The 20,121-nt window shown below is 37.5% G+C and overlaps 1 protein-coding gene across 2 annotated transcripts in view; it reads right to left on the reverse strand.

The window, feature by feature from the left end:
• The window catches only part of LOC149005833 (protein NAP1-like), a 45,455-nt gene that overhangs the window by 11,247 nt on the left and 14,087 nt on the right, over positions 1-20,121 (reverse strand). For both annotated transcript variants that reach the window (XM_089168047.1, XM_089168046.1), the window contains 9 exons: positions 18,190-18,315; positions 17,922-18,029; positions 15,511-15,555; positions 15,252-15,394; positions 14,149-14,281; positions 10,514-10,624; positions 10,312-10,390; positions 3,104-3,297; positions 769-914 (listed from right to left, as the gene is read on the reverse strand). In XM_089168047.1, coding sequence (XP_089024173.1) covers positions 769-914; positions 3,104-3,297; positions 10,312-10,390; positions 10,514-10,624; positions 14,149-14,281; positions 15,252-15,394; positions 15,511-15,555; positions 17,922-18,029; positions 18,190-18,315 — 1,085 coding nt within the window. The remainder of the gene's footprint in view (positions 1-768; positions 915-3,103; positions 3,298-10,311; positions 10,391-10,513; positions 10,625-14,148; positions 14,282-15,251; positions 15,395-15,510; positions 15,556-17,921; positions 18,030-18,189; positions 18,316-20,121) is intronic.

The raw sequence follows: 20,121 nt of genomic DNA on the forward strand, positions 1-20,121 counted from the left end.
TGCTTTAACTTTAAATGCAAGAGAACGACAAACAATGAATGAAAAGCTGTTTGTTTTTTCCCATTGTAAGATTCTTCTTTGTTTCTTCCAGTCCTAAGGTAAGATGGATCTTCTCTTCTCTCACACTATATTCTTCTCTTCTTCGTACCTACTCCACTGGATTTCTTGTTGCTACTTGCATATATTGTTTCCCCCTCCCATGATTATCTTAAATCCTGTTAATCTGCTATACCTCAGTTTAATATGTCCAGTTTGCATTCCCCTCCCTTTTAAAAGTCAGATTACATGTTATGCTTAATATCAGCCTCCATGTGTTGCATACTATATGGGTTGTGTACTAGTTGAATGGTTAGGTCACTTGTACGACATGTATCATTTTCAGATTATTGAAAGAACTAGTGTTCTATCTGGTTTTATGATGTTTATGTTCCCGTCCCCAAATTCCCTATTAATTTCTGTTAAGTTTTTGCATTTGGCTAGGATTCTATTACGCAGTAGTCAGTACAACATTGATATTATATTTCAGTCTATATGTAAATGTACATACAGCTGCTCATCTTGTTTTCAGTCCCTCTCCAGGGTTTATATATCTTAGCATTAGCTACCAAACCAGCACTTATAGGACCCTGAAGTATTCCCCTACATCAATAAGATAGCAACACGTAAAGCGGTACTAAGGCTAAAAGAATTCTTAAATAGTGAGAACTGTAACATAAATTAAGGCAAAAAATAATCTCTTATGGACATCAAATCCTCGAACAAAATAACCTGGACCAATTGAAAGCAGCATTGCCTTCTGACAACAATCCCTCTTTCCCTGTTGAAACAGTAGCTTTCTCCAAATGTCTAATGTTTATGGACGACCGGGAGGATGTGACAATCATCAATATTGACAACCAATCCTTGCGAAAATCCTAAATAAAAAATTACAGTTTGTTAAGGATGGGAAACAGAAGTACATATTTTTTCCAGGAAAAAAAAAAGAGTAACACAACTCACAATAGTTTCATCACTATCAATAAGAAGGCTACTTATAAGTTATAACAAGGGAAAAAAAAAAAGGCATGGTAAACCATTTTAGACCAGTAATCTTACTCTATTAATACATTTCTTACAGGTAGCCCATTACCCTGGACATTATAGGCCAAAAGTATTCTTTTCAGACGGTACCTGTTGAGGTTTGATAGAAATCACTTCCATACTGAAAAACTCAAAGTTTGGGGATACATGAAGTAGACTCTAAGCCTAAATAACAGTTCTTGGGGGAGATTGGCCTAAATAACGTTTCTTGTGATTCTTTCTATAATGGAATGTCTAATCTTCTCTGGTTTGTTCCTAGCATTGTGACTCACATACCTTGTCAGGAAACTTCAACCTCTGATCCTTCTCAATAGAGGTGAGTATTTCCAATGCACTACTGCCGCTACATCAACCCAACATGACAGAAAGTGAGCAAATATGGTCTACTCAAGTTGAACCTGGCATAAGGACTTATTATTCACTGTAAAGGTCATCATCAAATTGAAAGTGTACAATCTGCCTGACCTTTTTCAGCAGCTAACTCTGAATGGTGAAGAAAAAAAATTCTATATTATTGTTGAAAATAAAAAAACATGGTCTCCTTGAGAGTTGATACACATTTTTTTTTTGTTTATCATTGAGTTTGAGAATTCAGGTTATGCATTGTCAGATTAACTGAATTACTTAAAGAATCCCATGCATGTCAACATGACCTACTAAGAGAGTAAATTTGTGTTTCTAATTGTGTTCAAAATTAGGCAATCTGACTACTTAAAGAGTCCCATCTCTTGTTCTTCCCCAGAAACCCTAAAATTAACCCAGCCCAAACCAACCATCAGAATTAACTCCAATGCTGACTGATGACTTCTGATACTCTCCTAATCAAACTATTCGAATTTGGCTGCATTCTGACCAGCCAAAACCCTAGCAACCCCCTTTACTTCTCCTACATCAAAATCCAGATCTGATACAGAAAGTTCCAATATTTGGATCAACAACCCTCCCTGCCCTAGGAAAAAAGCCCTGCCCCAAATTCTCATTATAAACCCTGGATTCACTTTCTAGAAACCAAAAAGTGCAACCTAAGTTGCTGAAACTTAAAATTCAGCATCACTCTTCAATGATCAAACCTCAAATCTTTACTGATATATCCTCAAGCATGCAATTAAAATAACCCAACCACCACACCCTTATCCTAACACTAAAATTGGGCAGTTCATGTTGCATGTTCATTGAGGGCCCTTGTTATTGGCTCCTAGTTGGTCTCCCATCAATCTAGGATTACATCACCTTCTATTCCCCCCCCCCCCCACAATCCGTTTACCTTAAACTATAAAAAATTGTAGCAGCAGCCAGTTTAGAAAGCATCTCCTCCCTAAACACTGCTTTATTTAAGGTTAAGGGTCCAATCTCAGTCTAAGAAAAAATTCCTTAACTAAGTTAAATAAAAAAATATAAAGTAGATATTGCATTCAGAAATATAACCATGGAGTTGCTTGTCGATCAGCAATTAGGGAAGGGGTAAACAGTTAAAAAAAAAGCAGTAAAACCTCTTATCGCTAATGTATACATGACACAAGAGTAATTCCACGGTACCTTGGTGATGTACCCATTACATAGTACAACCACTGACATAAATATTACATAGTCCAATCATTTTTTGATTGACAATTAGGACTTTATTTCAACCATGTGGCAAGTTCTGTTTTTGCTGATATTCAATGTGAGTGGGGGATCATGGGCCCTACTAACCCAACATGTTTGTTGCCACCTGAACTGCAAGCAGCAGATATTAGGACCACCTAGAAAGGGCCTCTAAGGTAGACCATGCAGAAAACAAGGAGCCAGCCCCATACATGTAATTCTCCTTTATCCATATTTTATCTTCTCTTATAAAATCCAAGACAAAGAAAACCAAGCATTTCAACTAATAGCTACAAGATAACAAAGTGCCACATACGAACTAGGAGATACTAATGCTAACTTAACATATACAGTTAAAAGTGTATCTCTTGGAAGTAGTAGTCGTAGGATCAGGTAGTATCACAAATAGGAATAGAAATATACTGGACAGATTCCTTACAGAGAGATCACATTTAATGGAAGAAATATTTTCACCCTGCAACTTTGGTATGCTTTCAAGATGATGAACAATCTGCTGAAATAGCCCTTTCAATGTAGCATCAAGATCAAGAGCCACCATGCCTGGAGTACCCAGTAAAAACCGGATCCTACCAGCACAGGACGATAAGTATGATAAGGCATAGCCTCTAATCGCTGCAGGCAAGCAAAAATATTCAATAGTGAAAGTTCTTCCAAGAGAGAATGCTCATTATCTCATTACCAAAAATATTATGTTCATATGCACTGGTACAGCATCAATAGAGCCAAATTTTGTCAATGAGGAAGAGAAAATATCTTCAAAAGAAGTGCTTTATAACCATTCTATACACACCCCCAGAGAAAATATATCAAACATCAGTTCAAAGCAACACTAGCTTGTCCGCCAGCCAGAAAATTATGGTCTGAAATTCTGTTGTGTCAGAATCTCTGATCAGCTTTACTTATTCAACATATATTTCATAATTCATACGGATCTAGTTGTATTGATCAAATGAAATGAGAAGCTGACAAATTGTGATGACAGTGATTAAATTGGTGTGGTGTACAATGAAACTGAACTGTCCCAGTCACCAAAACTCCTCAAATTAATCGTAAACAAACTATATTCCCTTTTTTTGGTCAATCATCAATGAATTATGGAGGTTACTGTTAAGTGCCAAACAATTTAGAAGAATTTTCACTCCTATCATTAATTAATGAGACATAGGCCCCACTGCTTGAGAGCTTCGGTACATCTCTTTTGGGTCAGTGATTCCGTCGTGTCCTTGTTTGTGGTCTATGTCATTTGTCTTTCTAGCTGTGCTGAAATCTCAAATAGTCTACATTTTATGCTTTAGTCTAAAAGGAGACATTTTTACAGAAGAATACTATATGGTTCTGCCAAATATTTTTCAACCTTTCAAATGAACAAAGGAAAAATCTCTTGGCTCTGACTGTTTATTCAAGTATTATCTCTTAAGTGACACCCTCCAATGAAACTTCATATCTTTTAAGTACTGGTGATGTAGAAAGCTACAGAAGTGCATGATAGAGTTCAAATTCAATAGCAAGTAAAAGGAAATAGTATATATGGGTTAAGGTTTCCCTCATGCTCCCTGATAGAATTTCAGGATCCTGTAACCAGCCCAAGAATAAGAGAGAAGAAGAAGAATGAAGAGAAGAGAAAGAAAAGAGAGAGCTCAAACGTGTATTGGCTCTCCCTTGGTACATTACTTATAATGTAAAATCAAATCTCTGTTTAAGAAAACTTTTTTAAACTGAGTTACAGCAAAAAGGAAAATTGCATATTGTATAGAATCTCCCCAAATCTACTAAAAAAGAAACTATCCTAAGCAGATTACTTGTCAACCAAGCAATAAAAAAATTAACTAGTAACCAAACTAGAAAGTAACTGAAATAGAAAGCAACCAAAATAAAAACCTAAGCTAAAATAGAAAGTGAAATATTAACACTCCCCCTCAAGCTGGAGTATACAAATCAAAGGCTCTAACTTGGAATAACAAGAACATATCAAGAAACTTCATTACCCTTGAGCATATGTAGCAACAACAGAGGCTGATAGAACCGAAAGAACTCCACCTAGAAGATAACAACTTAAATAAACAAATTTCATGTTGAATGAATCATCCAACAAAGAAAATAATATAATAGGCAGTGGTGAAAATGAACCATATCCATAAGTAAAACAACAACAATAACATCAAAGGCACTATCCAAATAATATTAGTAGTAGAGAGGAATCTCCACACAAAAAGATAAAACAAGCAGCCCAAAGTCGCATATAAGCTCTTCGCAAAAAGGCCAGTAGTAGGTAAAAGTATGGGCAGGTGAAAAGCAATATGGGTTATTATGGGCCGCATAGGTGGACAAGAGGCAATATGGGTTATAGGCTTACCGCGGATCAAATAGGTAGAAAATCAGCCTTATGGGTTATTGTAGACCAAGTAGGTAGGTAAAAGGCAATATGGTTTACTCTGGACCAAGTATGTAGGTAAAAGGTAGTATGGCTTACTATGGATCAAGTATGTGGGTAAAAGGCAGCATGGCTTACTGCAGATCAAGTAGGTAGGTAAAAAACAATATGGATTATTGTAGACCATGTACATAGGTAAAAGGCCATATGAGTTAGTGTAGACCAAGTAGGCAGGTAAAAGACAGTATGGATTACTATGGACCAAGTAGGTAGATAAAAGGCAGTATGGGTTACCGCAGACCAAATATATGGGTAAAAGGTAGAATACTATCTTAAGATTAAAGTCTCCACAAATAATACTCTTCAAAAGACTGAGTAGATATAGACTAAGGCTCCAATCTCTTCCTCACGTGGGCAAGTAACGACGACAAATTACAATAACCTAAAGTCTGTATTGAGGAACTACTTGGGTACTTGAAGGATCCATGTTACTTGATGAATCTAGGTGCAAGAACTTCCAGCCATTACAGAAGAAAATTCAATATCAAAGTAGCGGATGCATTAGAGGAAGAGCTGATAACCAATAGCATGTCCCATAGATACAAAACAACATCAAATTCAATTAAAGAAAATTACCGAACAGCAAGTAATCTACACAGAAATAGCAATTATTGTTCACAATCAGCTTCATTAAATAGGGCAGCAAACTAATGATCCTCAACATATTCCATCTACCAAAAGAATAATGAAATTGAAGTCGATTCTGGCAAATAGAGTACCAACATGATTCAAATTTTTTTTTCAAATGCTTATAGTACTCGAAATCGAAACCAGTAGTAGAAGCAATAGGAATGCAATTCAGCATCAATAGAATTTTTTAGATCAGAAAAATTCAACAGAACAGAGGTAGCAATAGTGTGTCAAGTAGCAGAATTAAATACAACACCAACAGAATTTTCTAGAGCAGAAAATTTCAATAAAATAGGGGCAGCATTAGTTATCCTGCAGCAGAATCCACGATGACATAAGCAGTTCTTCAGATCATAAAACCTTAATGATCAAGGGGCAAAAGTAATATAAGCAGTGGTAGTATTACAGAAGAATACCAGGGCAGCAAAACCATGGCAATATCAGGATCATAACCTATCTACCAGAAAAATAATAGACTGGAGTTGATTTTGGTAGATAGGTTAGTAACAAACATGGGGAATAAATAGCACCTTATAGGAAACTATATACAACAGTCTAGTAGCAGCAATAACACCAATCAACGTATGGCATTGATGTTACCAATTGAAAAGTAGTAGCAGTTGAAGAAATCACACACAAAAAAATTCGTCTAGGCAATAGATGCAGACCAAAGAACCAAAGTAGAGTCAACCAGTAGCAGAATAGATGTTGTTCAGGCTGGTGCAGGGCTGTAGTATGTTCAACAGGTCCTATTTATTTAAACAATAATAACAATTAAAAAAGAAAAAGAAAATTTACTGATCTCTGGGTTCTAAAGTATTGGTATAGTAGGTAAATAGATCACGTCATGAATTGTGAGGAAAGATTAATATATCATTAATGCTGCATGGCGTGCTTACGCACCATGTAGAAAGGAAAAACAGAGAAAATTGGTCAAAATTGAGAGAGAAGTGGTCACTAGGCTGATTAAACCCACTACGATACCATGGGCTCATAGGTGTCTTGGCTCTCCCCTGGTGCTTTATTCATAATGTAAAATCAAATCTCAGTTTAGGAAAACTTTCCTAAACTGAATTACAGCAATAAAGAAAATTACATGTTGTACAAAAACCCCCAAATCTACTAAAAAGAAACTACTTGGGAGATTACTTGTCAACCAAGCAATAAGAAAATTAGAAAGTAACCAAAATAGAAAGTAATCAAAATTAAAACCTAAGCTAAAATATAAAGTGAAATATTAACACCCCCATAAAAAAAACTGCCCAAATTTTTTCTTGCCATCTTTAACATGCATAAATTATCATTTATCCATCCAGTGTGTGCCACCACAATCATTTCCCCACATGGAAATGTAAAGCTGAAATTTAAGGGAAAAATTACTAGTAAAATGACTTGAGCAATTTCAGTTTAATGAATGAAACTTTTAGGTTAGAAGGGCAATATGCAGGTGAGCCAACAGTGACTATGGAACCCAAACTAGACAACATTCAACTTAAGAGAAGAACTATCCATCCAGCTGTTGTTTACAGCAGAGGAACCCTCCGCATCATTCAAAAATGGAGCACCAAGCTTATCTTGATTCTTGAATGGTCATTCGAAGGACATTTCCTTAGTATCATAATAATGGTTTTGTAATAAAAAAAAATGGGGAAGAAATATCAGATTTTGTTGACGAGATTCTCCACCACAATGTCCCAGCAGTTCAGACACGAAAAGTAATACAAAGGTGATCCAGACTTTTTGCCTTATCTCATGGCAAACCCTATCTATCTCATGAAATTCCTTCCCTATCGACAGACGACATAGATTACAACAACAAAGCTGGGAAAAGGAGCTAGATAAAAGTGGTATCTCTTTTTTTGGGTGTATAAAAATATATATACAAAGACCCCAAAGGGAAGAAGAAAGAAATGGGGAAAGGGGGGGGGGTCTTTGGATAAACACACCTGGGAGCATGGAGCAAGGAACTCTCGAGGCCCCAGGTAAAAAAAAGTGCCGACCCAAAATCTGGTCTATGGATCTGGGTTTGGAGCAAAAGTTTTGCTCCATCCATATGTGAGAAGCAAGCAACAAGTAAAAGTTTCCTTAAATTGTCAGCACTCGAAGAGCTGCCAAAGTGGATGCAATCCAAGGACACTCAAAAGGTTGCGGAAATCTGGATTTGAGCCAAATGCAGGCAAGGGCAAGTAGCCAAATGGGTCTAGAGAAGGACAGGTAAAGAAGAGGTGAGGGATGGTTTCATCATTGGTGCAAAAGATGCAGGAAGTTTAGTTGTTGCAGTGGATAAGGAGGACTTGGGTGGGAAAGCAGTGGGAGAAGGTTCATTAGATATTCAGGACTTAACAGGAAATGTGGCCTTTGAACCAAGTGAGTTTAGCCCAGCAAACCAGGGGAGGGGGTGTGGATATGGTTCCAAGTAGAAGTGGCGAAGAAAGTGGTGTTTCTGGAAGGGAGCCAGAGAAGTTGATCATGAGTGGGGGAGGGAAGAGAGAAGGGGGGAAGAAGGGACCAAATCACCAAATGGGATCTAATTCCAGAGGCGGGGGGAGGGAGGGGACCAAGATCAGGAATGGGATCCTACCACTCAGAGAATGGAAAGAAGGTCTTGGAAAAAATATTTTAAAGAATAATCTTTCCTCCCTCATGTTATGTTTGTAGGGTTGTTTGATAAGCGCACAATGCAAACCACTCCTCTACAAGTAACTTAATACTTGCATCTGTCTACCACTCTTGACAATATTGTACGAACTAGTGAACAGTGCAACTATTGACATCAAAGCCTTGAAAATGTAAACTTTCTATACCTATGGCTATAAGTAATGATAGCAAGGCTGCAAAATCTCCTCCTAACCCTGCCTAGACATTCAATCACAAGGACCAAACAAATGAAAGCATCTAACCCCAAACTAAGCAAGTATTCTCTTTTACCTACAGGCTACCACTAAACTGTAAAAAGAAAAAGTAGTCCATGTTGATTCTGTTCCCAACCATAAGCCTTATTGTCCCTAGTTGATCTCTCTTTCTCTCACTTGCTTCTCTTCTCTTCTTGATAGATTCTGACCATCTCACCTTATTTTTTACATGTCATTGTGGCTCACTTTGCTTTTGGTGCCTTCTTCCTTCTTCAGAAAGAGTTGAACAATCTTCTCATCCTGTTGTGTGCTGAAAAAATAGCTAAAGGGGAAGGTAGTTTCCTACTTGAATTTTGATCCTGGGGCTAGGCTACATTTCTATAGTCTAGACAGTGCAGGGAAGTCAAACCACAATCAGAAGAGAATGCCTGCCAACTCCTGTAAAGTATTTCTTCTACAAAGCGAGTCATTTCTAGGTGAGGGCGAACACACACAGAGCTATAGTTTAATTTAGTGGGGTTATGTTATAATAAGAGCACAGGAGATCCCACCCATATGCAGCCTTAGGTTAACTTATTACAAACAACTAAATTGGTCTCGACCCATCACTCTTGCAAATAAATGGCGTACTCCAATTGGAAAAGGGTAGCAGAGAAATCTACTAACCAAACAGATCAAACAACTCACACTTGTGGTTTAGCTGCTATTCTATCCAGACCTTCAACTATCATATAAGTATAGAAAATATTACTAAGTATTGTACGGTTTCTATGGGTATCCACATTATACTCACCACTACAATACCTAATTATTTCTATATGATATTTGCGCCTCTCCAATACAATATGTCTCTTGTAATTTCCCCTTCAATATGATACCCCATACGGATACTTGAATTGTTGTCTATGCCCCTCAAACACTCATTAAAACAGTTTTTATTGGCAATTACAGGAATTCTAGCACCCAGAAGAGGGGGGGGGGGAGGAGAACTCTCAACCAAGCAGTTCAAAAAGCTTCTAGCTTCAAGCTTTTGTGAATGGGTAAGGGGTTGCACAGACACCTACCTAACTACCTACCTGGTTGGTCTTCCTTTAAGAACTTTATCTTACCTCCTACACACTTTCAATCTTCTTCCAAGATTCAATTGAGCTTATTACTCAGATCCAGATACAGATATGAAAGTACAGAAGGAGCCACTATGTTCTTTACTTATTCTAATATTAGAAGAACACCCCCCCCCCGCCCCAAACCCCAAAAAAAGGGGATCTTAGTTAACATTGACAGAACAGGTGGGTCACATGTGCCATGCAGAATACTTGTACTCATTTTATTGCTCAAATTCAAATAGTGGTCAGTGGCTCATGTTGGGAAACAGCATCTCCATAAAGTGAAGGCTGCACATGTTATAGCCCTCCCTAGACCCCATAGTAATTGGAGACTCATGCACTGGGTACAGCATGATTTTTTAATACCATTGTCTTCTCTTACTCCTTTACCACACACTGAAGTAAGGGCTCTTTGATCCTTATTTTCTTTATTAAAAACTTTGGTATGAGAGACATTTTTAAGACCCCTAAGGAAAGTTTCCTAATTTTTGAAATAACTTGGTCAAGACCTTTGATGCTCTATTTTGTATTTCTATCACAAATTTCTAATAATGCTTCTGAAGATGATGATGATGACAGTGATAGTACTCAACTAAACCTAACTAACCTGCAATGTATTTGCGCACTAAGCAGCAAAGATGATCCATTCCATCCAATAAGAAACCTACTGTAGAATCATTTGGATCCTGCAACCAAAACAAAACAAGTTAAATTCAAGAAGTTGGTCAGCTTCTTGATACCAAAAAAAGTACAAGCAATTTTAGTGTTATTCCATGTTAACTGATAATAAAAATAAAGAAACAGCTTACTATTTCAACTGGAACCATCTTGACAGATTTAGATTTTGATGATCCAATTCCAACATGTTGAAAGTACCAGACAACCTCAGATTGAGCTAAAGCCAATGCAGAAAACACCATCTGTAAATTCACAGATTGCAACATAATCATAGATGAATATATCAGGAAAGCATACCTTCAAATTTGTTCTAGAAACTTTGCTGGAACTGAAGTTTTAGTTTTTCACACGCATCATGGAAATATAGATTTCATTTCTCTTTATAGTAAAGGGCAATTACAATGCATTGTCCTAAAGTTATTTATTAGAAAAAGAATGTGTATGGTACTGCATGCAGACTGTGGATCATATCAAACAAGATAACCAAATCAACTCTAAGACTATGTACAGTTGACAATTTTTGGAACCATCCATAGTAGTTCCTTTGAGTTTGCTTTTCCATTTTGCCCCCCCCCCGACCCCCCAAAAAATATAAGATGTTCAAAGATTGTATTGACCAAGAACAGTACATCATTGCTTAGAAACTCAGATTCAAGTCATCAATGTGTTTCTTGCATGGAACTAAATCTCATGAAATTTTAACACAACTGAGACGAAACTAGGGGCAGAATGGCCAAACCTTGCCGAGATCTAGCCAAAATTTCAGTATCTTGCCGAAACTTCAGATTTCGGTGAAATTTTGAACATTTCAGTATGACATAAATTGCAAATTTTAATTTTAAAATTATAATTGAGATTTGACTACTACTCAGTATTTGTTATTGCATTTTAATGAAAGTTTCAATGTTTTCTTGTATATCGATGTTTAGATTTGTGAAAAAACATAATCCAGTTTTGTCTGCACACAGGCGGGCATGTGTGAATCAATAAGACCGCATTTTGTTATTTTTTATTATTATTATTTTTTTGATGAATGAGAATATTCATTAACCAAAAGGGAAAAAGGGGGTGGGGGATACAAGAAGCAACGACAAAGACCTATGAAGCTGAACTGCACAAGCAAAGCAATACAAGAAGCTAAAATTACAAAAGACTAAGGCCTAAAGCTGAGAAAAGCAAGGAGAGCTAGCATATTTTGATTGAGATGTTGACGACCTCTAGTAGATCTACTACTTTGCCGATGATCCTGGAGAGGAGGAGGAAGAGGTACCAGAAGAGGACTCCTTTGGATCATAGTTATAGGAGGCTATTCCCAAGGGCTTGTCAGGAGAGGGGGACAGAGAGTGGTGAGGAGAAGGAATGGATGGGCCAAGGGAGCGAGGGTTGGGAGGAGAGATTTGGGTTTGATCCAGCCCAGTCAGGGACAGGGATCTGTGAACAGGGGCCTGGACTGAGAGGCCCAACAGGGGGCTAGCTGGCACAAGGAGGGGAAGGGAGGTGGGTGGGCCGATATTGTTAGGGTGAGAGGGGGGGGGGGGATGGCCCAACTCAGAAGGGTTGAGAGATTAGAAAGAAAGAAGAGGAGAGATAGAAGGGGAGGAGGAGAATTTTAGTAAAAAATAGCATCACCATTGTATTTATCGGCCTCAAATTACGCTGTACACCGAAAATCAGACCAAAAAAACGCTTAAAACCCACCGAAACAGTTTCTCAAAACATGGTACAAAGCTGTACTACGTTTCTCGAGATCTCTCTGAGATTATGGCATTGTCAAGACAGCAAGACAAGATGAAATTTAGTTGTATGGTTCTTGGCAAAGAAGTAGCATTATAAACTTTAGAAAAGGTAGAAAAAAAACAATGTCCCTCAAACTCACTTCTTGTTAAATAGAATATCAACAAGGTCAATCTAGACTAGATGGAAAAAAGGACACAGTAAGGTGCATCACATGTCATATTGGCACCTACATGAAACCATATGGCCCACCAGCAGTAAAGTTGAGCCCCACGAGAGCTTTCATGTGGCACAAAGGTTGCTTTGGGTTCTTAAAAAACTTAGTTTGCAATGTCCTGCACAAACCATATGTGCATGTTTGTACATGTTCTATGATCAAATAGGACACACGTTATATCTCTATCAAAGACCTATCATACCCGTGAGGCCGTGATTACGTCTATCTTTTCAGGAGAAGATTATAAAAAATCTTTAGTTCAAAAAATAAAATTTGAAATCACAAAGATATAACTTTCAACTAGTTAAAAGCTTCAAAAAGCAAGGAATGCAGGTTGGCAGTTGTGCAGGTTTTCCCATTCCCACCTGATTGCAACATCAAGAAAAAGCCAAGGTGGGCTGGATTTTATCCTCAGATTGGGCTTTGGGCTGAAACACAAAACCAGGGTTAGGTTGGTTTGCTCTGGGTAGAGGAGGCCTTTGGTAGCCAAAAACCTGCCCAATCTCGAGCTCAAAGAAAACCCAAGCCTTTCATGTGTGGAAAGAACACACACATGCCCAAACACATATATACATACGTATCAAGACTTTCTATTTATTTATTTATTAATTTATATCTTTCACATCATGTCATGGATGCATAATAAGATATCCAATGATGTAATAACCTAGAAAGACTGGCATACCAGACTCACAGGGGATTTGGGACAGCCCTGGGCAGGTGAGGGAGATTAAAGTTGCAGAGGGAGGGGATGGGAGAGAGAGAGGACAGAGGCAAAAAGCAGAGGTGAAGTACGCTGGAATCGTGGGAGGGCAGAGGCAGTGACAAGCGAGATCAGAGGTGGTGGGACCCTAGGAGGAGTGAGTCCAGCAGTTCAAACATTTGAGAAATCACTTTCTCTGTTTCATGCATTTCAAACTTAGTGTTTTTTCATTCATCTGAACCCTCTTTTCTGAGTTTGATGGCTTGGATTTGCCCTCAATTGCCTCATATGCTTCAATAGTTTTATTATTCTGTTTTCAGAAACAACGATGGGAAGATCTTATGTAAGTGCTTTATCTCTGAAGATAGAATTGAGATACATTTGCAACTAATTAGATACCAAACATACTAACAGCCACTGGTAGATATAGCAAAAATTATGACTAACAGATATAACTTTCATTGTTCAAAAGAAATAGTTCGGAGTCAATGAGATCAGCTCTGCACACCTTTCATATACAGAGCTTCAACCTTTCTGCAGCATAACTAGACTGTTGAAAATTTACTTTGGTCCATTTAATTAGTTTTGGAGTCCCAAATTTCTTCCATCATCCTGGTCAAGTCTCTTTATTTTCTAAAAAGTAAAAATAAATAGGATTCCTTCTTAAGCAAAGGGCCAAAGCAAGTTTGCCTGAGGATTATTTGGGGTTGCAGTGGGCTGACCACCCTGCACTTCTTCTCTTCCTCATCCATTGCTTACCTATCCAAATACAAAGGAAAGGCAAAGAGAGAGAGAGAGAGAGAGAGAGAGAGGTCTGCCTGAGGATAATGAGTTAATCAACACCACAACTTATAACTCCTTATTCCCATCTGCATGCACAAAGCAAGCTTGGGAACCTAAAAGAAGATCAACAGTGACCTATATTTGCATTTACTGATACTGTCTCCCCACCTTAAAGATTCAATTTAAAAATAGGATAAGAATTCCCAAGCCTATAATCATAAGGTATACAACTTCACTACAAAGAAAAGGCAGAATCCAAGAATGACCTGAGAGTATATCACAAAGCACATTGAGGATGCCTACAGTTCAGAATTATGGTTTAGACATACTTGAATGTTGGGAGCCAATAAGCTTGGCTGATCAGTGAAAAACAGAACCATTCTTCCAATTTCTTGTTTCAATAGTAACCTCCTCTCACGATGTATGACATCACAAGATATTAATGCTTGTTCCTGCACCTCACTGCAATTCCCAGCCAGTCATTATATGCGAAATATCAGCAATATGAATCAAGCCTATAAAAATAAATAAATAAATCTTATTTTGCTATTTCTTTGATCCAAAAGAAGGGGGGGGGGTGGATCATTACCAAAAGGGAAAAAAAAAAAAAAAAAAAAAGATTTTTTTGGGGGTGGGGGACCACAATGGCCCTGCCAAACAAAGGGAAGGCTATGGTCTGCAAGAAGGGGGAGCCCAACTAAAAAATAAGGTCCTCTGAATTTGCTTCAACAACCACCATGATGTCAGTGCATAAACCATCAACATCACATGAAGAAACTTTGGTACTTCAAAGAAACAGCAGAATTAGTCCAGGTCACCCCTAAGTTCCAAACATTTTCAGGGAGCATGAGTTCCAAAAAGATGATTACCATGTATTACTATTACCATGATTAGATGATTATTAGACTTCACTTTTGAACTTTAGTTATATATTTTTGTTCTATTTTGTCTCATATCAGCTACTCTTAATGCGTAAAAATATATTGGGTAGACAAAAAAATATTGGGATCACATGAGCATGTTGACTTTAAGCATGCAAAATATCCAACAATAAGAGCAACTCTCCTTTACTTAGGTGAGATGCATTCTATGAAGGTTGTTTCAGGTCATGGGACAATGCTACAAAAGGCTCAAGAACTTTCCTTTGATATACCCTGTGCATTTGGCTCCAACACATACAGCCTTGTAGAGTTTGTTAAAAGTAAATATAACTTATATTAGTATTCCAAATGATAAAGAATTAAAATTTACCTTCTAGGAACACAAAGTAGTAAAATAAACTTATTTCAAGTAATAAATATGACAACAGCCTGAAGTAATCTTTTTTCTGCTCAGCATCCATGATCTTTCACTTTTACTTATGGGAAGTATCTGATGCTTTCATTCATAATAAATATGACAACAGCCTGGAAGTAAAGGTTCAGTGTCATACCTCAGCATTTTCTCAACCTGCTTTGCAACGCTATACTCCAGATCTGCTTCTTTTTGCTTTGCACGCCCGGATTTTGCCATTTTCTTTGATTCTAGAACGTGTGGGAGAACATACAACTGATAATCTTCATGCACTAGTGCGTACTGCATTTTATAAGAAAAAGGGAATGATCAACCAATCAACAGGAAAACAATTACTTCTTCTTTTTCAGAGAAAAAAAGAAAATATAATCTTTTAAGAGGAAATCAGATAAATTCACCTCATCCCTGAACAATGTGAGAATTAGGTTTTCCTTCAATACAACCTGAAAACAAGAAACATCATAACCAAGAAATCAACTTCGAGTTCATCCAAAAAAAGAAACAAACTTTGAATGATCTATAATACATTGACGAAAGAAGGAAATAGAATCATCAAGCAGTAACAAATTGGCATGAACAAATTGTGATATACAAGCAATATTATTGTAACTAGATTCAGAATGCCTTGACAAAGGTCCTTCAGGCTCTTGCTGGGTTTCCTGGCCCATGCCTGACCCCTTGAAGATTTACCTGACAGGTCTTTGCCAGCCCCTGCAAGCCATATTGAACCTTCATCAGTCCCTGCACGCCCCTCTGTACCTTCCTGCTCTTTGATCAGGCTCTTCAATGGACAACTATGGTTTTTAATTTTTCTTTTTATTTTGGGGCAGCACCTGCAAGGACTGTATAATGGTCGCTTCCTCTATTTGGTTGCTGCAGTGCCAATAGCACTTTCTCATCTCCAGCACAGTATTTTCTTTCATTCCATTGTGCTTATGTCTGGTCATATGGCAGAAGATTCTAGTGCATCCCTTGGTTCTGGGGGAAGCTACTCAGGTTGCCCTACTGCTCCCCATCATCACCATTATCCATAGCCAGGACACATAAAATAGAATAGATTATGTAACATGGTCCTCCTTCCATTCAAGGCACACAACCTTTTGAGGTATATTATTGGTGATACACCCATGCTCACTGAGGCTCTGGCCAGAGACAATCTTGGCTGGCTAATGATGCATTGATCATGTCATTCCTATTGAATTCCATGGAATCCACTATTAGTTAAAGTTTTGTTCTCCTTGATTAATCCTAGGATTTGTGGGATGCAATGAAACATGCTCATGGTCAAGTCAGTAATAATGTCAGATCTATGAGTTCCGTTGCCAAGTTCATGTTACCACACAAAAAGGAATGTCTGTGCCTGCAATATCTTTTCTCATGCTTGTAGAAAAAAAAAAAGATTCATTGCCAAAACTCCATAGGGGAAGAAGGGGAGACAAGGTAATGTAACAACAACATAACTGTCCCTTGGGGAATCAAAACAAGCTCATGGGGCTCATACTAGAGTTGATATCTTCTCAAGATGGCCATCTGTGACTGCATGGCTGCATATAATTGTGCGCTCTCAACAATATGGCAGCAAGTGCTCTTCTATCGCCGCGGCCATGATAAATCCACTGATGCAGACATATTTGAGTGTGAAACCAACGGGAGTACAATGTTCTTACTGGTCTCAACTAGTCAACTCTCAACCCAAAACAAAATCAGACTCACATTCAGATGTTTTGGACAGGAGAAAATTCCCTATAGTCGAGGCTATAATATGATTCAACATGGGGATCGTTGTCATTTTATTGAAACTCCTACTGCTCTGAACAAGTCTACACTTCAACAAAAAGAAACTCAGTGGTGAATGAAAAAACTAGATCTGTGCAAGACTAGCTATCTCTTAAGATTTTGAATCTTTTTACTTATGTTGATTTTTAGTATCAATGACTCAATAGAAAGTGGAAAGAGACCAGAATGATTGCATCAAGCATCCAAACCCTAAATTTTCCCAAAATCAAGCAATGACACTTTTTTTTTGTGTTAGCACATGTGAGAAACTTCATTCTACATTGATAATCTATTGGTTTCACCAGTTTTCATCATACTTTGTTGTTCATACATTATATTTTACACACTGCTTATTTAAAGTGTTTTATGATTCCAAACAGTGTTTTGCAAGTACCGTAAGAACTTTCATGAGTTCTTAACCATTTCCATGTGTATCATTAGTGTATCTTGCATCTGTAGTCTCATCTGTACTGCACGGCTGTAACTCAAACCTGCCATTTCTTGATTTCAGGCTGACCAAAACCGGCCTCAAAACCATGATTTCAAACTTTGCTTATATTCAACTCAAGGCCGAAGACTGGGACTTTCATGTATTAAGCATTTAAGTGTCCCAAGGTCACAGAGTAAAATAGACTTGAGTTGCCATTAGGAAGTCACAGCCAATATCAAACTACCCAAGATCTTATAAGAAAAAAAATATAAAAAATAAAAATAAAAAGAGATTAATCTAAAACACTGAAATTATTAGATTTTCTTTTTACCAACAAAAGTATATAATTATGTAAATTCAAAGTCAAATATTTGGTATATGGAATGTCTCACCAGTAAATTTTCCACATATACACATACACATACAACATCCTATTAGGTCACCAGTATATCTTCTGATACATGGATGTGTGTAAAGTCAGAAAAACTAAAAAAATAATAGAAAAGCGCAATGTCAATGCTAGTGATAATATTCATATGAACCACACTGCCCCCCAGGAAAAAATAAAATAAAATAAAGAAGCAAAAGAATAAAGGATTATACCAGAGCAATGTCAATGCTAGTGACACGAAGTAATTCATCAGGACAAACAAGATACCCAAAGAGAACCCATTCCCGATAAGAAGTTACATTTGCTAGATCTTGAGCTCTCTGCAGAAGGAAAAGAAAAGACAACAAATGGAACAAAATAATTACAGTAGCACTCCAACGTCCTTAAAAAATGTTAAAAGTTTCTAGGAAAAGATAGCATGTCTTTCAGCAGATGAACTCATAAAAAAATGGTTAGACAAGGAAGAAAGGGAAAAGATACCATTGGATGAGCAGAATTTGTCAGTATGTCAGGATATCGAGGATGAAAAGGACTTAAAAAGCCTTCATTTCTCAACTTTCTGGTGTCAGTAGATAGGAAAATAACTGGACCCACAGCCTCCAAAACCTGGAAAGTTATAAGTGAGACTCTCAGCCATAACATATCGAGCTGCTGAATCATAATCTATGGATCTATTGAACAAGTGAAATTGAAATTATGCTTCTGATTAAAAAAGAATGTTACAAAATAGTCCTCCATCATGAAATCATTGGAAAACCAATGTCCAAAATGGTAGTGCATCTTCATTTTTATTTCCAAATATGAACCTATGAGATGAATGTATATAGTAGCAGGAGAACTACAAAAGCCATATCCAGTCCACAAGGGTGCAGCATTTACCACCAGGGTCTTCCAGTCTTTCAGTGAGTTGTTACTTACGCCTTATTATTAACAGGTGGAACTCTATATATGTGTGATCATGTAGAACGTAAGTTCACTTGATACCTCAAAAACACTTTGAAGACTGAAATGATTGTCCAGCAATAAGCAATTATAACATATAAGCCACTTCAGAGATCGAAATGATTGTCCAGCAGTAAGCAATTATAACATATAAGTAAGGCTTTATACAAGGTGCAAAAATAAATGAAAGGCGCAAGACCAATGATTGGCTAAGATCCAACTACTGCAGAAAGCATGAATAAAAAACAGGGAAAATTTCAGAGACACCATAAACATTTGCATAATTCAGAGATACTCCAAGAACATCACATATATCACAATTAGAACTGTGAAGTATATAGTTGAAAATACCATTTTAACATTCTTGATAACCTTCCCTTTTACCCTTTTTTCCATTTGTTCACTATTACAGCAGCAGTTTAAAAACCAAAAACAGAGAAGAGACGGAGAGATGAGAGAGGAGAAAGAAGAAGAAAGGGTGAGGAGGAAGGAGAGCTGCAATGGATGTGGATCTCCCCCTCATGCATGGAATATATTTATCTTATTATGTAGCACATTGGAAATATATCAGGCGACATCGGCATGGTTGTCAAAGCGGCAAGGCAACCAAAGCGATTGGGGGTACCGCTTAGGTAGTTAGGCGACAAAGCGGCGCCTAGGCGGCAATAAGGTGACCAAAGCGGTTGTGTCAAATTTTTTCAATATAACTACTTTTAAACTAATTTTCAATACAACTACTTTCTATAATAAGCTAAACAAATATTCAATAGTCACATTCATTAAAAAAAAAAAAAGCATTCAAGAATCATAATTATGAAAAATAATTCAATAAAAGAACACAAACATAAGTTCATCTCATCAAACCATGGTTGTCAAAGCGTTGCCAAGGCATTTACTGATTCATTGATTCTTGATGTTGAGTATGGCTTATGCTTCACATTTTATTGCTGGCGGGGTGTGGGGGCAGCGCCCCTGGAGCAAAAAATAGGTTTTATGTCACTTTGGGCCTTGGAGTTCCTTTGCAGATTGGTCATCAATTAAGCGGTTCAAAAAAAAACGGTTGAAAAATCAGGCCTATAACTGACTTTCCTAAAGTGATACATAGAAAATCTATAAACAAATCAAGTGTCAATACTAATCTGTGACACCTAGCTGGACACCCAAGTAACTAAAAGTAAAAAAGGAAAAGGTAAAATCCTCCTTTTACCCAATATTGTTTAACACTCCCCCTCAAGCTGGAGCATACAAGTCACCCATGCCCAGCTTAAAACAACTATTCTTGATGACAGGGCCAGACAGAGGTTTGGTGAAGATATCACCAAACTGGTCTAAAGAGGTAACGAATGGTGTCTCAAAACTTCAGTGTGCTTACTGCTTACTACATTGATGGAACAGGGGATTACTTGCAATGCAGATAGCAGCTTGATTGTTGCAAAACATTTTCATAGGTTTATTCATCATTGACAGGAT

The sequence above is a fragment of the Hakea prostrata genome, chromosome 9 (assembly GCF_041222555.1).
Source record: "Hakea prostrata isolate BN-2017 chromosome 9, UWA_Hpros_2, whole genome shotgun sequence".
Lineage (NCBI taxonomy): Eukaryota > Viridiplantae > Streptophyta > Magnoliopsida > Proteales > Proteaceae > Hakea > Hakea prostrata.